Source organism: Erythrolamprus reginae, chromosome 9, assembly GCF_031021105.1.
Source record: "Erythrolamprus reginae isolate rEryReg1 chromosome 9, rEryReg1.hap1, whole genome shotgun sequence".
In the NCBI taxonomy this organism is placed as follows: Eukaryota; Metazoa; Chordata; class Lepidosauria; order Squamata; family Dipsadidae; genus Erythrolamprus; species Erythrolamprus reginae.
Genome location: NC_091958.1, coordinates 46,860,559 through 46,884,390, shown reverse-complemented (window position 1 = coordinate 46,884,390; position 23,832 = coordinate 46,860,559). Strand labels below are relative to the sequence as shown.

Sequence of the window (23,832 nt, the reverse complement as noted above, 5' to 3'; positions counted from 1 at the left end):
TGGGGGGGAAAGGTTAGCCGTTGCTCGCCTCCAGGCTTCCGGAGCTGGTGGGAAGGAGGATAAATTCCCCATTGCGGATTTCACCTATCGCGGCCGGGTCTGGAACGTAACACTCACGATAGGTGAGGTCTTACTGTACGCAGCACAGAGTAAGAGATATGAAGTGCATATAACAAACCCTTAAGAGACACCATGGAAAAATATTTAACAGGAATGAAAAGAAAGGAGGAGAGAGACGGAGATGATGAGACAAACGTAAGTCTCCCGAAAGCTAAGACAAGGAAATATGACAAAGCGTATGTAGCACTTGGCCTCACTGGGACTACGGTGGGAGACGAGGAAAGACCGATATGTTTACTGTGTCTAAAAATGTTGGCAGCAAACAGCATGAAGCCAAATAAATTAAGATGTCACATAACACATTACACCCGAATCACGCTGATAAGCCGCTTGAGTTTTTTCAGCAAAATGTTTACTTCTTCCTGGGGGGGCAGGGGGCACAACAGATAATAATTAAGAAACACTGGTTTAAGGTAAAAAGTATGGGGTTAGAGAAACTAACAACATGATCAGGTGGGGCGTTCCAGGTGTTAAAGTACTTCTATTGCTGAAGTCGTCTTTTCTGCAATCAAGATTAGAGTGGATGAAGTTTGTATCTATCGATAGCCCTAGGGTTATTGTGGTTGAAGTTAATGTAGTCATTAACAGGTACGACCAATATTGGGGACGGTGCACCGATACTGGAAATGGATCTGCGCGCACAGCTCTGGTGACTGGCGGGCAGGTATACACATCGGAGCGAGATTTGGCTTCTGTGCATGTGCAGAAAGCAAAATTTCATGAGAAGATGTGCACACGCACAAGATTTTGGTGATTTTCGGCAATTTTTCGCTGAAATCTCTTGCACCGGCGTGTCTTCTCACAGGATTTGCTTCTTTTGCCAAAGCCAAATCTACCTTTGATATGCATGCGTGCCCGCTGATTCCCCAGAGCTACACGCACATCAGCACTCAGCACCAGTAGCGGCACTAAGTTGGAACCCCCACCTGGGTATTTATTTATTTATTCATTCATTCATTCATTCATTCATTCATTCATTCATTTGTTTGTTTTTTATGCCGCCCTTCTCCTTAGATTCAGGGCGGCTTACAACATGTTAGCAATAGCACCTTTTAACAGAGCCAGCCTATTGCCCCCACAATCTGTGTCCTCATTTTACCCACCTCGGAAGGAGGGAAGGTTGAGTCAACCTTGAGCCGGTGGTGAGATCTGAACCGCTGACCTACAGATCTACAGTCAGCTTCAGTGGCCTGCAGTACAGCACTCTACCTGCTGCAGCACCCCGGCTCTATAGGGTAGGACGTTAAGGTAGATGATCTTATGTACTAAGCTTAGGTCAGAACGTAGATGGCGTAATTCAAGGTTATCCAGGTTTAAAATTTCAAGCCTGGTGATATAAGGAATTTTACTGGGAGCAGAGGAGCATGACACAACACGAGGTGGCTGGTTAATCAGTTCCTGATCTCTCTAAGAGGGAGGCATGGAAGGAAGGGGGGTGCTCCCTTCTGATCGCAGATCCCGTTCTGAAATGGGAACAAGCCGTTAGTTGCATTCTGTGTTTTAATTAAAAAGAAAGAGGTCCTTTTAACAGCACCTGCATGTTATATAAAAGCACGAAGATGCCAATTAAGAAGGAGACAGATGGAGGCAGGTAAAGCAATGTAGAGTATAATTTGACAACATGGGCTCCTTCAGAAGCAATTTAAGTTCGGCTGGAGGAGGCGAAGAAAGAAGGAGGAGGAGAAGAAGGAGGAAAAGAAGAGGAAGAGGAAAAGAAAGAGGAGGAGGAGGAAGAAGGAGAAGGAGAAAGAGGGGAAGAAGAAGAAGAACAAGAACAAGAAGAACAAGAAGAACAAGAAGAAGAAGAAGAACAAGAAGAACAAGAAGAACAAGAAGAACAAGAAGAACAAGAAGAACAAGAAGAACAAGAAGAACAAGAAGAACAAGAAGAACAAGAAGAACAAGAAGAACAAGAAGAACAAGAAGAAGAACAAGATGAAGAACAAGATGAAGAACAAGAACAAGAAGAACAAGAACAAGAAGAACAAGAAGAACAAGAAGAAGAACAAGAACAAGAAGAAGAAGAAGAAGAAGAACAAGAACAAGAACAAGAACAAGAAGAACAAGAAGAACAAGAAGAACAAGAAGAACAAGAAGAACAAGAAGAACAAGAACAAGAAGAAGAAGCCATCCGTTGGATATAGAACTTATTCACTACTTCCAGTTATCCGTTTGAGGAGCCTTTGAGCATCCAGATATCATGCTCAGTGTCAAAACTATTACGTTTATGCTTCACAGCCCTTTTCCAGATAACTGGAAGTGTTGAAACATTTTTTAATCTTTTGGGCTTCACAAAGGTCCAAGTAACGCCTCGTCTCATCTCCTTTTCAATTCAATCATTAGAAGGTGAGTTCTCCATTGATTGTGAGACCCTTCACCTTTCCTACCACTGCTAGGCAGGAAAATAGCTTATGAAAAATAGGTTTGGTTCCAAGTTTGATCCTGGACCTATGTTATAGACCCTTAAGTCCAGCTATCCATAAGAACAGCCTTTGAGCATCAGAGATTCTCAGTATTAAAACTATTATATAAAGATCTAGAACACTGCGTGATAGCAGTGTTTCAATATTTGAGGGGCTGCCACCAGGAAGTGGGCAGAGTCCAGTTATTCCCCAAAGCATCTGAGGGCAGGACAAGAAGTGACGGATGCAAATTAATTAAGGAGAGAAGCACCGTAGAGCTAAGGAGAAATTTCTTGATGGAATTAAAGCTCCCAGACATTGTGGGTTCTCTAACACTGGAGGTTTTTAAGAGGAGATTGCACTGTCAATTGTTTGGAATGGTATAAAGCCATGATGGTAAAACTGTGGCACATGGAGCCATATTGGAAGGCACGCGCGGCATTGCCCTATGTCAGCTCCAGTGCACATGTGTACACTAGCCAGCTGATCTTCGGCCTTGGGGAAGGCAGTTTCCTCCTCCAGAGGCTTCAGGGAAGCTTTCCTGAAGCCCTGGAGTGCAAAAAACTGCCTAACGGGCAAAGCGGAAGTTCGGAAAAAACGGACTTCCGGTTTGCCCATTGTGCTGTTTTTCGCACTCCAGGGCTTCAGGAAGCTTCCATAAAGTCTCCGTAGTGCGAAAAACAGCACAATGGGCAAAAACAGGAAGTCTATTTTTTCTGAACTTCCAATTTGCCCGTTGGGCTGTGTTTTCACTTTTCCAGGCTTCAGTGAGGCTTATGTGCATATGCGGGGTTGGGGAGGGGATTGTGAGCATGCACAAGGGCAGTGTGGGATTATGCATGCATGGGGGAAGGGAATGGGTGTGTGCACATGTGCATAGAATAGTAAACGCACACGACTACTTTTGGTATGCGAACCAAAAAAGGTTTGCCATCACTGGTATAAGGTTTTCTCCCTCTGTCTCTCCCTCCCTCCCCCTGCCTCTCTCCCTCCCCTTCCCTCCCTCCCCCCCTCTCTCTGTGCATGTGTGAAGGGCTACCAACATTTTTACTACCACACTGTGGGCGTGGCTTATGCAGGACGCCCTGCATTATTTACTTACTTACTTACTTACTTACTTACTTACTCACTCACTCACTCACTCACTCACTCACTCACTCACTCACTCACTCACTCACTCACTTACTTATTTATTGGATTTGTATGCCACCCCTCTCCGTAGACTCGGGGCGGCTAACAACAATAATAAAAACAGCATGTAAATCCAATACCACAACAACTCAAAAACCCTTATTTTAAAACCAATCATACCTACAAACAAACATACCATGCATAAATTGTAAAGGCCTAGGGAGAAAGAGTATCTCAGTTCCCCCATGCCTGACGACAGAGGTGGGTTTTAACAAGCTTACGAAAGGCAAGGAGGGTGGGGGCAATTCTAATCTCCGGGGGGAGTTGGTTCCAGAGGGCCGGGGCCGCCACAGAGAAGGCTCTTCCCCTGGGCCCCGCCAAATGACATTGTTTAGTTGACGGGACCCAGAGAAGGCCCACTCTGTGGGACCTAACTGGTCGCTGGGATTCGTGCGACAGAAGGCGGTCCCTGAGATAATCTGGTCCGGTGCCATGGAGGCCTTTATAGGTCATAACCAATTTTCTTTCAACATCTTTCAGTGCAAATTGGGGGCTCTGGAGTGGAGCTCCATTTTTGCTACCCCACTGCATTCCCTACCCGCCCCCCCGGTCCAGACAGTAGCCCACCCCTGACGATAATCCTCCCATAGCTACATATGAATTCTTGACTAACTGCCAGGAGTTTACAATGCTAAGATTCCATTGGTATCTCTACAGGGAAGGAGGGCTCGTGATTTCTTACAAATCCTATTTATGATCCGGCTGTTATCTCCATCTGGAAGGAGATCTTAATTTTAGCCCCCACCACTGCGTCTATTTATACGTTGCAGTCTGGCAGCAAGGGTATGTTTTATTTTTAAAGCCTTCTTTTCCTACCTCGGGGCTAACCTTCTCTCTCTCTCTCTCTCTTTCCCTCCCTCCCTCTCTCTCTCTTTCTCCTTCTTTCAAAACTAGCAGACAAAGGTAACGAGGATTTCTACTCCAAACGGCGTCACCTGGCCGAGCTGGCGGCCAAAGGGAGCCTTCCCTTGCACCCGGTACCTATGGAGGAAGAGCGGCCGTACATCTTGGAAGGGGGCACCATGAAACAAAACGGACAAAAATCCAAAGTCGCCAAGCCCCATATGCACCCCTTGGCTTACAAGACTTGGGATCCCAGCGACCAGTCCCTCCGAAGGCAAGCCTACGCAGCCAAAGGGAGGAATTTCATGGGAGACCCCGCGGCCAGAGACCCCTTGACCACACGGAGCCAGCACTATTTACCCACGCAGCCATATTTCATCACTAACAGCAAGACAGAAGTGACTGTTTGAGAGCAAGTTGTCTTTGGGCTCCTTTGGGGTGGTTTTATTTTATTTTATTTTATTGTTTAAAAAGAAAAGAATTAAAAACAAAGCAAAGTTCTGTCCAGAGGACAACTGTGGGGGGGGGGAGTTAAATCCCGGGTTTCGCTTGAAGCCAGGAACGTCCGACATCCCTACGTTGGAGAGAGACGAAGCACCTCTTCGCGGGAAGCACCTGTCAAAGACCTGGGTCAGCGCGATATAGCAATATTCCGAAGTTTGCTCAGACTTTTATATTCCAACCTGGGAAATGGACTCCTTTCCAGCTGAGTTCCCTCCCTTCTCCTAATCTGAGATCCATGATGAGAAAGTAGCACAATCTAGAGACCATACTCCATTGGCTTGAGAACTCTTTCCACCTTCCGCGAGAGGAAGGGAAGACTTTGATACAAATCGGGATTATTTCCTGTTATTACCGAGGATTGTTATTACGATGCTATTTTATTTTCTTTTTTTGCTACGAAATTTTCAGAATGTTCTCTCGCCACTCAATCTGCGAACGACAGAAGGCTGAAGCCGAGAGCAAAGACCAAAAGGGCATAATCTTGATGAGCATCTGGGAATTTTTTGGGGGGGTGGGTGGGGTTTTTTGGGGGTGGGTGGGGTCTACCACCGCTGAACAAACCAAGCAAAAAATACATGGAGATATCACACATCACACGTTTTAAGAAGAAGCGGAGACTTTTCTGCCAGCCCTACAAAGACTGTTACCATTCAACGAGTCGCAAAGACTTTTCTCATGGATTGAAAAGCTTTGGAGTTTTTCAGTCTTACGTCGTCTGTTTTTCCAGATCCTTACGGGCCAAGAGTGACGTGGTCAGGAACCCCTTATTATATATCCTGTCCTAAACCCTTCATCCCACAGCACTCAAGTTACTTTCTCTCCAGCCTGCTTGGCGTATTTTTTTTTTCTTAACCTAATTAATGATTCCCAGTTTTCAATTACTTTGGGACTGACAATAACTACTATCAGCGTGGGTGGTGCCTTTACCGTATTATTAATGTTTGATGACTGTCTTGTTTTTAAGTGAAATCTGTACCGATTTCAGATGCTTCCCTCACCTCTAAGGCTTCTGTTCTGTTTCCTTTCCTTTATTTTTTAGCTGAGAATACACTAACGTCACCTTTATAATGTCTTTTTTAATTATTTTTTTTTGCAAAGCCTGGAATTGTCACTCCTTCCTGGTCACTTCTCCTGTTGAAAACTGACTTTCCCTGCCCTCTGATTTTTCGGAGTGTATTCTGTTGTTGATGTTTATGTTCCCTTAAAACCTGTTTAAGTCTATTTTGAATATTTCTCTTTTCCTTCCTTCCTTCCTTCCTTCCTTCCTTCCTTCCTTCCTTCTTCCCTCTCCCTTTCCCTCTTTCTCTCTCTGCTGATTGTTTTTTGCAGGTGTCAAGGGGAAGAAAGGGACACGCAGGTTGGAGAATATAACCTGTGATTACTTCCCCTTAAAAGAAGGCTGTATGTAAAAAAAAAAAATGTTTTAAAATATAGTTATTTCAATGTGTTTGTTCATGTAAATAGACCCACAGAAACAGCAGGGGGTGGGATGTTTAAGGGACTGCTTGGATGGGTGACACCAAAGTTGAACAAACCAATGAAAAGAGCAAGGATGTCTTTGGGACCCCCTGATTTTGGTGGCCTCGTGTTTCTACAATCACTGTGCATTTATAATATCTTTGACCAGCAAGGTTTCCCCTGTCATCCTTCAGAAAGTGCATCTTGGAACATGGATTGCAATGTACAGTAATCCCTCGCTACTTCGCGGTTCATCTTTTGCGGAGTCGCTACTTCACGGGTTTTCAAAGGGGGCTTAAATCCATTAAATCCATTGAAAATTTTAAATCCATTAAAAATTCATAAAATTCTTCTACAGTACTACTGCACTCTATTAAAGAAACTGGTAGGATATCCCACGTAGTTCCAGCTGAGAAACATTATAGAATGGCTGTTTAATGCAAAGGGTGGGTTTTAAAAGTCCAAATACTCATTAAATACATATAAAAATACCTTTCCTCTACTTCACAGAAATTCATTTTTCACAGGTGGTCTTGGAATGCATCTCCTGCGAAAAACGAGGGATTACTGTATTTCTCTTTTATTTTCCTATCTTGTTTCCTTTTGTCCTGATTGAATATTATCAGATCTAAAGCTACAAAACTCCTTATGACCACTGGGTGACAGTGGTCTATAGGTAGCCCTTGACTTAAAACCGTCATTGTAGAAACAGCTAGCAAGACCATTTGCCAACGGCCCTGAAAGAAGTAGATTATAACCAGTCCTTGCACTTATGACTGTTGAACGCCCAGACTGTCACAGGATCAAAATTCACAGGATCAAAATAAATACAGTTGCCACGTTTTTACACTACCAGGGTCCCAGGGTCTTGTGATCACCTTTGGGTGATTTTCCCATCCAGGTTTTCATAAGCAAAATCAATGAAAGAAGCCGGATTTGCTTCTTAAAGACCACATAACTCAATTAATAACTGCAGAGATTCATTTAACAACCACTGCAAAAAAAAAAAAAAGTTTTAAAAAATCAAGCGTGACTCACTTAAAAAACCATCTGGAAATTGTGGTCATAAGTCCAGGACTTCCTGTATCTGTTTTGGGCCAGATAAAGGTCATTTAGATTTCTCACAGGCCTTACAGCGAATAATTTGATTTTCCCTAAATTGAGAATCCTCTTCCCTATAATGGATCATGTTTGGTATTAAGAGTGGAACTGTGGCCACCAAGAGATAGTTCCTAAACCTTCTTACATAGGGCCAGTGATGGGCTACCAAAATTTTTACTGCCACACTGTGGGCATGGCTTATTTTGTGGGTGTGGCTTGATGGTCATGTGACTGGGCAGGAGTGGCTTGCTGGCCATGTGACCAAATGGGAGTGGCTTGACAATCATGTGACTGGGGGTGGCTTAAAGGTCATGTGACTGGGTGGGAAATTTTCAAATAGGGACTTGGGTTCTTTTTCAGTGGATTGAGTCACATTATTTGACTAGCCACAAAAAGGGCAAATGATAGACAGCATTATTTGTTGAGGAGCACAGTCACATTTCAAGGTTTTGTACTGAACCTAGAAGGTTCAGTAGGATAACCGATTAGGCAAGTAGCTCAATTTTCTTTAATGGCTATGAAAGTTCAGTTCTAGATCATGATTATAATGATTAAGGCGCTTATGGGTAAAAACAGACTAATAATTTCCTATTTTAAAAGTAATTAAGGATCATACTAAGGTACTAGAGAAGGAAGGACAATTAAAAAAACTATTAAGAATACAATAAATAGTGCATAAACTTACTACCCCCACTGTGTAATACCCCCACTCTCCCATGGGGGCAGCAGCCCATCACTGCATAGGGCTACTCACTGTTTCTACCATCCTTCTGTCTGGTTCTTAATCCCTCTTCCTGCCCACTCACCAGTAGGGGCAGGTGGAAGTCTTGATTGGTTGGCGGCCAAAGACTTGTGTTTTGCTGACGTTAAACCGATGCCCGTCGCTAGCCGCTGCGATCCACTGTTTTGCATCCTTACGAAGATGGGCTGGGAAGGGAGAGAGAATGAGAATGGGCCAAGGTCCACTTTCAGAAGACTTGAGGGGTAGATGGAAATAGGTTTAAGTTTATTAGTTTTATAGGTCATCCTTCTACTCACAGACTCAGGGCGGCTTACAATAATAAAATAGAATCAATTACAATAAATAGAATTTAAAGCATTACAAACAACTTTAAAAACCCACAATAAAACAATCGACCATCCTTCTTTCATGCAATGACCAGAGCGAAACTGTTGCTCACGGTTCCCAGGCCCTGCTGGCACAGGTGTGTCTTTAATGCCTTCTGAAATGAAAGGAGAGTGGGGTCAGTGCAAATTTCCAGGGGTAGCTAGTTCCAGAGGGTTGGGGCCACAACAGAGAAGGCTCTCCCCTATAGAGCCGACATTTTTGGCCGACAGGGCCTGGAGGAGGCCGATTCTTTGCGACCTATCTGGTCGCTGAAACATTTGAGGCAGAAAATAGTTTGACAATAGTTGACAATCAGACAGGTTTATAATAAATAGTTGACAATCAGCTAGGTTTGTAATAAAGGTTAATCTTATTTGAGGACCAGCCCCAGCCTCAGCTTAATCCTAGTTTAGGGAAGAAGGTTGGGACTTTCTCAGCTTAATCCTGATCTAAAATTTGTGGAGTTCATTTCTGAACTCATTCAACTTCATACATTCAAGAGAGCTTTGTAAACGACACAGTATCCCAATTTTCAAGCTTGCAAAGCCCATAGGAAAGAGGAACCTACCAACCCATCCTTAAAAACACGATGCTTCAAAGGATCCTGCTTAGAGGGAGATTTTTCTGGATCAGGCATTCGGTGGCAATCCTCTCCTAGATTTGTGAACTAGCTTTTTCTATGCTGTTTCTGCCCCATTTAGAGGTTTTCTGTTGGTTTCCACCAACGTGGCAAAGGCTTCTACATCTCTCCTGGTTATAATAGCTAACATTTTGCTTGTTTGTGGGTGCTTTGCTCTCATTATGTCATTGCTCTTGCAAAAACTTCTTGGATAGGTCAACAATATTCTACAATGTCTCATGGAAAAGAGTAGAGGAGGGCAGAGATCGAGCCTCAGGCAAATGGGAAGTTCAAAGAAAGAATATAGAAATTCACCTGGCACCAGACTGGCCGGTCCCTACATGATCTCAATCCTAATAAGCTGCTTACCCAACCTGGTCCCTCTCTGAAGCTTTGGATTGCAACAACTGTTAGCTCTAGTCATCATGGCTAAAATGATGGAAGCCGAGATCTGAAGCATCCAACGAGTTGTCTTTGCTGGTGGTGGCTTTCAATGTCAGAGATGGACTAGGACAGCTCGCCACAGACAACTCGCCAGGGCCAATTCACCACAGCCGGCTCGCTGCGGGACGTGTCATGACCAACTCGCCGCAGCACAATTTGTTGTGGGACAATACAACAAATTTAATTTTAATTGCTTAAAATAGTTTAAAAGTTATTTTTGTCATTCACATTTCATTTTGTGCTGCTTTTGTTGCCCGTTAAGGGTCATATTCATTAAGAGCCATGGTGGCGCAGTGGTTAGAGTGCAGTCCTGCAGGCAACTATTGCTGCCTGCCAGGCTGCCTTCAATTTGGTAGTTTGATTCTCACCAGGCTCAAGGTTGACTCAGCCTTCCGTCCTTCTGAGGTCGATAATTTCTTGTGTGTCCAATCACACTTGGCTAACTAATAATTCTACTCTACTCTACTCTATTCTACTCTACTGCTTCTTTATTCTATTTTACTCTCCTAATCTACTCCATTCTACTCTACTATTTCTCTATTCTCTTCTATTTTACTCTACTCTACTCTACTATTCTATTCTATTCTATTCTATTCCATTCCATAAAATGAGGAGCCAGACCAGTGTTCTCTCTAATTTTTTGGGGGGGTGGGCAGAAAAGTATAGTGTCTGAGCGTCAGTCCCTTCGGGACTGGGTGGCACACAAATAATAAATAAATAAATAAATAAATAAATAAACAAATAAACAAACAAATAAAGAAACAAACAAACAAACAAACAAACAAAAAACCCACCCTGTTTTGCCTCAGAGAATTTCAAAATAAAATACTGTACTGTGTGTCTATAACAGTGAGCTCATAATAGGGCAACTCTATCAATATCAAAATGCCACTTAAATAGTTGAGCTAGTTTCAAACTAGATTTTGATTTTCTTTCTCTCTTCCTTACTCCCATTCTTTTTCTTTCTCTTTTCCTTCCTCTCTTTTTTCTATCTGTTTCTCTCTCTTCCTCTCTTCCTCTCTCTCTCCTTCCCTCTCAATCTTTCCCTCTCGGCTTCTGGGCAGGTTTGGAAAACTCTGAGTTGATGATGATTTTTAAGTGAGCGATTGCTCACTGCTCAGCTTAGAGGGAACTATGAGCCAGACTGTTGGGGCCAAAGGGCTGACTTTGTAAACCGCTTAAAGAGGGCTGAACTGGTATGTAGGTCTAAGTGCTCTTGCTCTTCCTTTTCCATTATATACTTTGATCATCGTGTAACTCTTGTCCCATGGCAAGTTGGCCATAGTGAATTGTCCCTTGGAGAGTCGGCTGTGGCGAGTTGTCATAGCGCCATCCAAGAAAGGTACTTCCCATCCTTTCCTTCCCTTGCTTGCTTGGAAGTCTATGCTCAGGGCCTGCCTTGGAGATCTCCTTGAACATGTTTTCTCCTGCTGAGCTATAGTCCCTCTCTTCAAGTAAAGACCAAACGGAAATCAGGGACTTTCTAATCCATTTCTTGATGTCTTAATGGTGTGGTTTTATACATATCTGCTCCAAAATAAACCCTGCTGGTCTCATTGGTGCTTCACACTACCGCCACCACCCAAAAAACTCTATCCACAACACCTTCCTAGCTCTTGAGTCTGAGATTTATTTATTTATTATTTATTTTATTTATTATTTAGATTTGTATGCCGCCCCTCTCCGCAGACTCGGGGCGGCTCACAACAGAATACAACAATTCATGACAAATCTAAATTGTAATTTAAAATATTTAAAAAAACCCATTTACTAAGCAAACATACATACAAACATACCATGCATAAATTGTATATGCCCGGGGGAGATGTCTCAGTTCCCCCATGCCTGACGTCAAAGGTGGGTTTTAAGGAGCTTACAAAAGGCAAGGAGAGTAGGGGCAGTTCTAATCTCTGGGGGGAGTTGGTTCCAGAGAGTCGGGGCCGCCACAGAGAAGGCTCTTCCCCTGGGGCCCGCCAACCGACATTGTTTGGTTGACGGGACCCGGAGAAGGCCCACTCTGTGGGATTCCTCCTTCTCTCTCTCTCTCTCTCTCTCTTTTCTACAATTGGTTTGCCTTCAGTAAAGAAAACCAACATTATTATTTCTCAAGCGATGTCAAGAAACTCCGTTTGGCTTGGAATTTCTTTTCGCATCCCGAGCAATCATTGCCTTCAGAGCACATCTCGCTTAGCAGCCGGCTAAAATCCGTTTCAGCCAGGCACACCGCACTTTCTGTGAATTTTGGAAAACTCTTTTGGGAAAGCAATTTGGCAACGGGGTAAAAGCTCCAAAAACTTTTGCAATTAATTTCTTGCTTCGGAAAGCCTAGAAACCTAACCACTGTACCCCCCCCCCCCCGCCCGCACAAAAATGCCACTTTGGAATGAAACATCACAAGGAAGCAACCCAGAGAGAAAATGAAGAGAAAATAGCTTGAGAGTAATAAGGTGGAATTTAAAACACGCGCACATCAAGAGTTTCTGTTCCAAAAGAGCTTTTTTCCAAAGGCAACTAGACTTTCTTGGTCTTCTCTTTGGAAATGTTTGTTTTTAATCCCAGAAGCTCCTTCAATTCTCACCGAAGAACTGAAGAAGCTTCTTGGGTGAGAAGCGAAACGTTTTCAAATAAGAAATCAAAGCAGTACTGATGCTTCTGGTCTGAATGATTATGAATCTCCATAATTATCAGACATTCTGCTACCCACAAACACCCATCCCTGCTCAATGAGGAGATGACCAAGTTCTTGGTATGCCCATTGGAGAGGCCAGATTTCCCTAAGGACCACGTGATTTGCTTAAGGGCCATGTGATTTGCTTAACCACTTAACAACCCTAACAAAAACCTTAACAAAAACAGACATGAAGTCAAGTCGGGTCACATGGTGATTCGCTTCATAACTGCAATGACTTATGAGCCCAATTTTGGCTTTCATTGTGGTTGTTAAGTCAAGAATGAGCAGTATTTGAAAGAGAGTCCATGAGATAAAAGATGTGTTTTGATCTTAATACCTGAAATTCATTTAATGAGAGAAATAAAGCTGGCAGTGGGCTGAGACAGATGAGAGAAGTGCTTTTTTTTTCTAATTTGCAAATGCATTTTTTGGAAAAATAAATACGGCATATTGCTTATTTAAAGTTACCTTGGAACGTTCCTTCAGAAGATGGTGTGGTTACTTATTTAGCTATGAGGTCATCTATAAAATGTAGAAGCTCGTGCTAATAATTTTAGGGCTACTTTGAATGACGTATCAAGAGCCTTACCCCCAAGGTGACTAACAAAATGGAAAGGACCTGAGTAAAATCCCATTAGAATTTATTTCTGCATTGTATGTATTGTATGTACAGGTAATTCTTGACCTGCAACCATTCATTTGGGGACCTTTTGAAATTACAACGGTACAGAAAAAAATGACTTACGGCCGTTTTTCATACTTAGGACCATTGTGGCATCCTCATGGACACGTGATCAAAATTTGGATGCTTGGCAACTGGCTCATCTTTATGACAGTTGCAGTATCCTGCAGTCATGTGATTCCCCTTTTACTGACAATCGAAGCCAATAGAGGTTTTATTTTTTATTTTATTTATTTATTTGCCAAACAATTATAGGGTGATAATTTGTACATATAAAACATTAGATGTAATGATAAAAAGTAGACAATAGGACAGGGATGGTAGGCACAGTGGTGCGTTTATGCACGCCCCTTACAGACCTCTTAGATTCATTTAACAACCCGTGTTGGTAAAAAAGAACAATTGCAGTGATTCGCTTAAAAAAAAGCTCATTTAAGCAATTTAGGGCTCCGTTGTGGTTGTCAATCAAAGATGAACCTGTGTACAATAGAATATACACTGTTCAAAAAAAAATAAAGGGAACACTCAAATAACACATCCTAGATCTGAATGAATGAAATATTCTCATGGAATAGTTTCTTCTGTACAAAGTTGAAAGTGCACAGCATGTGAAATTGATTGTCAATCAGTGTTGCTTCCTAAGTGGACAATTTGATATCACAGAAGTTTGATTTACTTGGAGTTATATTGTGTTTAAGTGTTCCCTTTATTTTTTTGAGCAATATACTTCCATCACATAAAAATGGGTGAGAACATTTTTAGGAGGCAGTCCAAGACATCCAAGGTTTTGGGGAACAACCTGGGTTAGGACAACCTGCCCTGAGGAATTTCATGGCTCCAACTTTGGTCATCTTACTCTTCTAAGGCTTTCTGATCCTTTCCTCTCTCTCCTTTTTAAGTCATTTCCAACTCAACTGCTTTTCTCAATTTCAGGGCCTGCCTCGCTGTTCGTTCCAATTTAATGCTTAAAAAAGCCACAATCAAAGGCAAAAAATGACCCTATTATCCATTGTCCCCCCCCCCCCCGCCCCCTTTCCCTATTTCTGGTTGTTATTGAAAAGGAAATTGGGGACTTCATCATATGGAAACATAGATCTGAACCAAAGTATCCCAGAATGCATTTTTAGATGTTCTTATTTCTTTCCTTCGCCACTTTCAAAGGACATCTTACATGCTGGCTTTGGGAATTCTGGGAGTTGAAATCCATACCACTTAAAGTGGCCAAGTTTGAATAACACCGCTTTTACATGAATTGTATAAATTTGTTGAACTTCCTGACGTCCTTTCCACAAAGTCCCAGAATAATGGTAAATTGTAGGTAGAGGGTCAGTTTGCAAAATGGTAGACAGAATGATGCTTCTGCCTCTTATGCTTGTAATACCTTATCCCCCCAAAAGTCAATGTTATTCTAAAATTGTCCACCTTTTTTCCTAAAGAATTTCTCCTCATTTTTTAAAAAAATGGATATTTCCCTCCCCTTAGAAATATAGTGGTGTTGTGAATGTCTCCAAGGTCGCCTCTCTGCCTTCAGAGATTATTGCTGAATTGCCTTGCATCCCAGCAATTTGCTGGATAAACTGTTAAATAATATTGGATTTTTTTTCCCCGAAGAACAATTCTTAGAGAATTGCTTTATTCCCAGAAAAAGTGCTGGGGAAATTGTTGGAGAATTATCTTCTTCAGCAGAAATATAATCAAGGAAGAGTAAAGAGTTGTATTGGCACTTGTCAACACAGGAGATTTCAGTCAGTCCTTCAATTTTTTTTTAAACAAACCAAGTTGTGATCTTATGCATGGCTGATGTGTGGCCCAAAATAATCTAGTCATTTATCCATGGCAACCCATTAGGGGCACAGAGGAGACACTCTCAATTCCTACTTACTAGAGTGACCGTCAGAATGCAGCTACACTTCATTTCTTTGCTGCCATCTAGTGGTCATCCAAATGTGGAGGTCCATGGTAGTCTCTGAGCTTGGGTTTTTACTTGCAGACATTTCATCATTACCCAACTAGATAATATCATCAGTGCTACTGAGTATGGAATTGGCTCCCTATTTGTATACAATATCTTCCATTGCCAGTGTTTATGGGAGTTTGGTTTTATTCTGGATAGTTTCTTGATTTAGGAATTGATTTCTGTTTGTTTGATTGTTTGTTTGATATTAACCCGTGCTTATCTGTTAGTAGTTTGCTGAAGAGGACATAGAGTGATACCTCTATCTAAGAACGCCTCTACTTATGAACTTTTCTAGATAAGAACTGGGTGTTCAAGATGTTTTTGCCTCTTCTCAAGAACCATTTTCCACTTACAAACCCGAGGCTCTGAAACTGTAACCGGAAAAGGCAGGGAGAAGCCTCCGTGGGGCCTCTGTAGGAATCTCCTGGGAGGAAACAGGGCCGGAAAAGGCAGGGAGAAGCCTCTGTGGGGCCTCTCTAGGAATCTCCTGGGAGGAAGCAGGGCCAGAAAAGGTGGGAAGAAGCCTCTGTGGGGCCTCTCTAGGAATCTCCTGGGAGGAAGCAGGGCCAGAAAAGATGGGGTGAAGCCTCCGTGGGGCCTCTCTAGGAATCTCCTGGGAGGAAACAGGACCTCCACCCTCCCTGTGGTTTCCCCAATTGCATGCATTATTTGTTATTACATTGATTCCTATAGGAAAAATGGCTTCTTACAAACTTCTCTACTTAAGAACCTGGTCATGGAACAAATTAATTTCGTAAGTAGAGGTATCACTGTATTCTGGGTTTTTTTGGTAACACTGATGAAGTTATCTAGTTGGGCCATAAAACATCTGCAAGCAAAGAATCGATTTCAGAGAGCACCAAGAACCCCCCGGTCCAACTCTGAGCTCCCTGCATTCTCTCTACATACTGTACATGCATAATATTCCAATGATATGGATGTGAATGGGGGGAAGATTTTCCACCTGAGAACTTTTCCTTGGGATTCAGAGAGTTCTACTCAACCAACCAACCAACACCCACCCAATCCAATGTTCCTCCTGTGTAACTCTTGGAGAAATTGTCAGTGCAAGGACTGTCTTCCAACTTCTCCAGCTGCAAAGGTGAACGGAGAAGTCTGAGAGGCTATTTGCACATAGCCCCCAGCAGAAGCGCACCGCTCGGGTGGTGTACTCCTCACTTCCTTGCGATTTCAAACCAGGCTCTCCCTTTCAACCCTCAAGCGGAACGTCGCCCCGTGCTTAAGGAACACACTGCAACCGCACTCAAACCCACCAACACCCCCTCAAGGTTTTTTCTTTGTGTAAACTTGGGCATCTGTTTATGTGGAAGCAACTTCAGTAAGTGTATGTTCTGTAAGTACCTGTGTTAATACTCGTTAACGATAACGGAGTTTGAGATCACTTCCTACACTTTAAAAAAAAAAGATATGTTTGTTTTTTAAATTTGTTTATTTGTAAACATATGTATTCACTATATTAATATGAATTTCTTACTGGGCAATAAAAACTGATTCTATGTGAGAGAGAATGGTGAGGTTCATCTGTAAATGCCGGCCAATGACCCAATAGTGACTCTGTCACGCTACGGTAATTTTCTATGATTTCTTCTCTTCACAGCTACATTATCTCCAGTGCAGTAATGGGCGGCCAAAATGTTTACTGCCACATTGTGGGTGTGGCTTATTTTGGGGGTGTGGCTTAATAGTCATGTGACTGTGTGGGAGTGGCTTGCTGGCCATGTGGTCAGGTGGGAGTGACTTGAACGATCATGGTTCAAGTCGACTTATAACCTTCGCAGTGTCGCTCGCTGGGGTGACAATTTTCTTCGCATTTCCCGTGCTCTCTTTCCTGGGTTGCCCCCCCCCCCGCTTCAGGCTGGGTAGCTAGGCAAACAGGTGCTGCCAGAAGCATAAATGCTGCCAGTCTCCACTTCCGTCCACACCTTTTGCTTGCAACTCAGGCGGGAGGTGGCCGCGTGAGGCTGGAGGGGAGCCGGGGAGGAGAGAGGGAAGCTCGTCCGAGGCCAGGAAGGAGGAAAGAGGAGAAAAGCAAGGAGCTCAGATGCAGCAGCAGCAGCAGGGAAGAAAAGGAGAGCCCAATTGAGACCAGTAATCCAGGAAGTGACAGCCGCCGATCAGCTGGATCTGCGCACGCATCTTCATTTCCGCTGGTGGAACTGTATTCCTCCCCGTCCTGCCTGCTGCCTACCCCTGCTCCAGTGCAACATCCACCCTAGGATATTTACACCAATATACACATAAATGCACACCTACTTTAGATGCCCAGACGCTTTCAAACATTCTTCCCAAGGGTGGGCACACAAATGGCAATGCTCTCAGGAAATCAAGAGGCCACAAAAAGAAGACTGGCAAAAAAAACCCACAACCAACCCAACAACAAATCAGGATGGCAGCCATGATGACACAACCCAAAGCCCTTAGTTAGGTAGGTAGGTAGGTAGGTAGATGTAGGTAGGTAGATGATAGGTAGGTAGGTAGGTAGGTAGAAGATAGATAGATAGATAGATAGATAGATAGATAGATAGATAGATAGATAGATAGATAGATGTAGGTAGGTAGATGATAGATAGATAGATAGATAGATAGATAGATAGATAGATGATAGATAGATAGATAGATAGATAGATAGATAGATAGATAGATAGATAGATGTAGGTAGGTAGGTAGGTAGATGATAGATAGATAGATAGATAGATAGAGAGATAGAGAGATAGAGAGATAGAGAGATAGAGAGATAGAGAGATAGAGAGATAGAGAGATAGAGATAGATAGATAGATAGATAGATGATAGATTGATAGATAGATAGATAGATAGATAGATAGATAGATAGATAGATAGATAGATGATAGACAGACACAGACAGACAATTTCCTCCCAGGAAGCTGCTCCAATTTCTCCCGGATCACCCTAGTTGTCTTCCTTGAAACCTTCTTGAGCTTCCCTATTTCCTTCCTGACATGCAGCTTCACACCTTCACTGCAACTGCAGTGTCTTTGCAACGGACGTCTAGATTTCCAAGCAGAAAGTGAAAGAAATTCAATAGAGCAAACCACTATCTGAAACGCCAGCGAAATGGGATTTCCTGCCCCGATGCAAATGTAGAGACTGAGAATGTTTTTGTGTCCTGAAATGAAAGTTCATCAAACATGAGTCTCTTCTGAGGGCCCTTCTGACCAACTGGGAACTCTGGGTAATCTCTTTAATGGAGTTTTATTAACTTCTGCCAAGGTGATTAATTACTTCCATTTGAACTTTCTCCTTCCGCTCCTGTTGAAAACCTCCCTGTCCCCTCTCTTCCATTGTCCTCTTAACACCGTTGCACTTTTCAAAGCTGCTTTTGTAGCCGTCCTTTCCCTCGCTCTTCTGAATGAAGCCCTCTCGGATTCGTGCCCTTTTCTCACTGTCCATCTCTGGCACTGCATTTTAATTTCCTTTCCCCCCCCACTTTTTAAAACGTACTCGGGCTCATTTTTAAAAAAATACAATAGAATGGGTCTAGCTCTGGATAGATACAGAGTTCTCAACTTAGAAACATAGAAGCATAGAAGACTGACGGCAGAAAAAGACCTCATGGTCCATCTAGTCTGCCCTTATACTATTTCCTGTATTTTATCTTACAATGGATATATGTTTATCCCAGGCATGTTTAAATTCAGTTACTGTGGATTTACCAGCCAGGTCTGCTGGAAATTTGTTCCAAGGATCTACTACTCTTTCAGTAAAATAATATTTTCTTACAATAATTAGATGCCGAATTTCCACTGCTAGGCAAGTCCAGTTGTTAAGTGAGTTTCTAACTTATTTCACTGCCGATTCGCTTCCTCCCATGCTGCGTGGGCACGAACACATGCTTTGTAAGTGCATGCATGTGCAGGGTCAAAAAATCTGAACAAAAAAAAAATTTAAGCCAAAACCAAGATGGTGACTGCATACACAGTGTTCAAAAAACATGGCTTTGTGTTTGTGTTCCTTTCTCTTTTCTTTTCATTTTAGAACCTGACAACATTGTTAGCGCTGCTCACCCATCACCTAATATTCATTAATCACCACCCACCCACTCACAGACACAGGCCCCTTCCGCGTGGTCCAGAAATGAGCCATGCTACTCATAAGCCAGTCTCCATCTTCAACTTGCAGTTCTTAATGGAGAATCTCTTCTTGCATTAGTGTCAAAGACCAGTCAAGCCTCATCCACTGAATGGCAGCTCTCTAGGAATCTCCTGGGAGAAACAGGGCTGGAAAAGGCAGGGAGAAGCCTCCATGGGGCCTCTCTAGGAATCTCCTGGGAGAAACAGGGCCGGAAAAGGCAGGGAGAAGCCTCCGTGGGGCCTCTCTAGGAATCTCCTGGGAGAAACAGGGCTGGAAAAGGCAGGGAGAAGCCTCCGTGGGGCCTCTCTAGGAATCTCCTGGGAGAAACAGGGCTGGAAAAGGCAGGGAGAAGCCTCCGTGGGGCCTCTCTAGGAATCTCCTGGGAGAAACAGGGCCGGAAAAGGCAGGGAGAAGCCTCCGTGGGGCCTCTCTAGGAATCTCCTGGGAGAAACAGGGCCGGAAAAGGCAGGGAGAAGCCTCCGTGGGGCCTCTCTAGGAATCTTCTGGGAGGAAACAGGGCCGCCACCCTCCCTGTGCTTTCCCCAATCGCACACATTATTTGCTTTTACATTGATTCCTATGGGGAAAATTGCTTCTTCTTACAAACTTTTCTACTTAAGAACCTGGTCACGGAACAAATTAAGTACATAAGTAGAGGTACCACTGTAGGTAGGTAGGTAGACAGATAGACAGACAGACAGAACCATCTTCTTACTGCAACATCAACAGTGTTTGCAAAAGAAAGAGCTTTTTTAAAACGAGAAATGGCTCACAAGAACTTATGTTTCTGCATCCCACAGTTGCCATGGGTATGGGCTTTAAATCCATCCGATGGCAACAGAGCCTTCTCAGATTCCGATTGGTTCGTAATCTGTCCCCTTGTTTGGTTTATTGGCTTTCAAGATATTCTAGATTTGGAACAGGGTGGACTATTAATAGGCTGCATTTTCTGCAGAATATCTCCTGTCCCTCCTTCCCTAGTTTTGGTTCCATATATCGCTTGGGGGAAGGGCGGGACACATTAAAATTGGCCTCTGCAGCTCCTGATATGAATTTCTTTCTGGTATTGATTGGATCAACATTATCTGGAAGATCTCAAAGCATTCAATCCATGGAGGGGAGAGATTCTTTTTTTTTTTCCCCCTGCCAAGTTTTGTCTATCACGAAAGATGGTTCTAATTTGTTAGCCACTCACCCTGCGATAATCATCTCTGAATTTCTTTTTTTTCAATATCTTTCATTGAAACAGCTCAGTGGGAATTTTCATTGGGTACCATTGGACTTCTCAGTGGGAAATGAGAATCTGCTCGTATTTTCAGGGAAGGGAAGTGAACAGAGCATCTTATTTGCGAAACCATCACAATGAGCACTCTAGGTTGCCTGAAATTGTAAGGCACAAAATATGCAGCTGAACGGCTGACCACGAGCAGTTCTCCAAGCAAATTATGACTAGCCCATTCGGATGCGCCCTTTCTCCAAACTACTCCGGAGGAGGAGAAATCAGAATAATAACAGAGTTGGAAGGGGCCTTGGAGGTCTTCTAGTCCAACCCCCAGCTGATGCAGGAAACCCTACACTACTTCAGACCAATGGTTATAGCATCCTACAAAGAACCAGACTGTATGTTCCTCTTTCCTATTTGTTTAGTGACTGTTCAAAATGAAAACTTGATAGTGATTATTAATATTATTATTATTATTTATTGGATTTGTACGCCGCCCCTCTCCGCAGACTCGGGGCGGCTAACAACAGCAGTAAAACATTACAACAAAATCCAATACTAAAAAAACAGTTAAAAACCCATTATATAAAAAACCAATCATACATACAAACATACCATACATAAAATTGTAAAGGCCTAGGGGGAAAGTGTATCTTAGTTCCCCCATGCCTGGCGGCAGAGGTGGGTTTTAAGCAGCTTACGAAAGGCAAGGAGGGTGGGGGCAATTCTAATCTCTGGGGGGAGTTGGTTCCAGAGGGCCGGGGCTGCCACAGAGAAGGCTCTTCCTCTGGGTCCCGCCAAGTGACATTGTTTGGTTGACGGGACCCAGAGAAGACCCACTCTGTGGGACCTAACTGGTCGCTGGTCATGCTTTACAAAGTACCTGTCCATTAGAGAGAGAAAAACCATAGGTCCATGCCATTTTTATACTTGTAGAAATGATATCTCGTGAAATACACCTTGCAGCTCAAAATGTCCCAGGTGTTTGAAAATGGGTTTCACCAAGGGAAGAAAAACTGAAGCCAAACAAATTATAGTTTCCACACAAGCTAAAAAAAAATGTGTTGCTATCTCCAGTTACTATTTACATTTTTCTACTAGCAAAGTATATGCCCTCAGGCGACTGTGGAAGGAGTCAACATTGTTGACCTAAAATGCAAAATATCTCCAGGACCTGCCTTAGCATCCTTTCAAAAGCAGAACTGTGTCGCTTGACATTCTTCATGGGGAAACCATCATCAGCCATTCCTTCAGTTGGCTTCCCTCTTGAGGTCTTGAAGAAGATGGGTCCACTAAGTCCAAGAATACGTAGAAGGCAAATTATCTAGAACAGTGATGGTGAACCTATGGCACAGGTGCCACAGGTGGCCACAGGTGGCGCATGGAGCCATATCTGCTGACACATGAGACGTTGCCCTAGTGCCTAAAACACGATTTAAGTATTGCCCACAAGATCATGTGCTGCAACGTCTTTCCGGTCAACGACCTTCCCCCTAGGCTTATAAAATTTATGCATGGTACGCTAGTGTGTATGATTGGTTTTAATTTGTGGTGTTTTTTAAAGTAATTTAAATATTGGATTTGTCGTACATTGTATTGCTATTGCTGTGAGCCGCCCCGAGTCTGCAGAGAGGAGCGGCATACAAATCTGATTAAACTTGAAACTTGACTACTTCAGCTTCAACCGCAACAACACAAGAACACACAACAGATTCAAACTTAATATTAACCGCTCCAAACTTGACTGCAAAAGATATGACTTTAACAATCGAGTTGTCGAAGCGTGGAACTCATTATCAGACTCAATAGTGTCAACTCCCAACCCCCAACATTTCTCCCTTAGACTCTCCTCGATTGACCTCTCCAGGTTCCTAAGAGGCCAGTAAGGGACATATATAAGTGCACTGATGTGCCTATCGTCCCCTGTCCAATTGTCTTTCCTTATCTCATATATCATACATATTCTCTCCTGATCTATCTATATATATCTATATGTATATCTATATCTATCTATATCTATCTATCTATCTATCTATCTATCTATCTATATATATATATATATATATATATATATATATATATTATATATCATATATACTTATATATTCACTCCTTATCTCTTATATCATATATATTCTCTCCCTCCCATCTACTTCTCTTCTTTTTTACTTTCTATCTTTATATATATTACTTAATGTCTATTCTCTTCCATATGTATTGTGTATTGGACAAAGAATAAATAAATAAATAAATAAATAAATAAATAAATAAATAAATAAATAAATAAATAAATAAATAAATATGTGTGTGTACCAGCTCTGACTCACAGAGAGGCTCAGGGAGGGTGTTTTTGGCTTCCAGAGATACTCCCGGGAGATGGGGAGGGCGTTTTTACCCTTCCCTGGCTTCAGGGAAGCCTTTGGGAAAGCCTAATGGGCCGTTTCCAGCCTCCAGAGGGTCTCCGGGGGGCGAGGAAGCTGTTTTCTGCCTCCCCAGGCATTGAATTATGGGTGTGGGCACTCGTGAACGTGTGATAGCGCATGCACACGGTCTTTCGGCACCCGAGGGGGGAAAATGCTCACCATCACTGATCTAGAATTTATTTATTTATTTGTTTGTTTGTTTGTTTGTTTGTTTATTTACTTATTTGTCGATTGATTGATTGATTGATTGATTGATTGATTGATTGATTATTAGAGTTGAAAGGGACCATGAAGGCCATCAAGTTCAACCCCCTGCCCAAGCAGGAACCCTATAGCACACCAGTCAAGTAGCAGTTCAATCTTCTCTTAAAAATGTCCAGAGTGTTGGAGTTCACAACGTCCGCTGGTAGGTTGTTCCATTGGTTGATCGCTCTGACCATCAGGAAGTTCCTCCTTATCTCCATGTTGAATCTCTCCTTGGTCAGCTTCCAGCCATTGTTCCTCAACTGGCCTTCTGGTGCCCTGGAGAATAAAGTGATCCCCTCCTCTCTGTGACATCCCCTCGTATACTTGTAGACTGCTATCATGTCCGCTCTGGCCCTCCTTTTCTCTAGGCTGTCCATGCCCAGTTCCCTCAGTCTCTCTTCATAAGTCTTGGTTTCCAGTCCCTTAATCATCTTGGTTGCTCTTTATTGAGAAGAGGATTGGAGTGTATCTCAATTTTATTAAGCAGCTTCGTGAAGAGTCTCGTAAGAGTTTTTAGAGTTCCAAAAAATATTTTTTTCCCATTTGATTAGTGTCCTGGTATTTCTTTGAGGGCTCTTGGAGAGATTAATTTTGCCTTTTGGCCAAATTACAAGGAGAAGGTCTCACAGCAGGGCTACAGTTCACATCTGGATTATGGGGACAAATTTCTTCCAGAAGGTTTGGCCAATACCAGTGGTCCATTTTCATTTTATTTCCTTTTGCTTTCACC

At 42.8% G+C, this 23,832-nt stretch overlaps 2 protein-coding genes across 2 annotated transcripts in view; one reads left to right on the top strand and one right to left on the bottom strand.

The window, feature by feature from the left end:
- Nucleotides 1-5,080, top strand: part of SHISA9 (shisa family member 9) — a 249,621-nt gene extending 244,541 nt beyond the window's left edge. The window contains exon 4 of the mRNA XM_070761117.1: nt 4,608-5,080. Coding sequence (XP_070617218.1) covers nt 4,608-4,966 — 359 coding nt within the window. The 3' untranslated portion in view covers nt 4,967-5,080. The remainder of the gene's footprint in view (nt 1-4,607) is intronic.
- CPPED1 (calcineurin like phosphoesterase domain containing 1) overlaps nt 1-23,832 on the bottom strand; it is a 431,035-nt gene that overhangs the window by 309,318 nt on the left and 97,885 nt on the right. Inside the window, exon 2 of the mRNA XM_070761120.1 lies at nt 8,426-8,546. The gene's annotated coding sequence lies outside the window, so the exon portion shown is untranslated. The remainder of the gene's footprint in view (nt 1-8,425; nt 8,547-23,832) is intronic.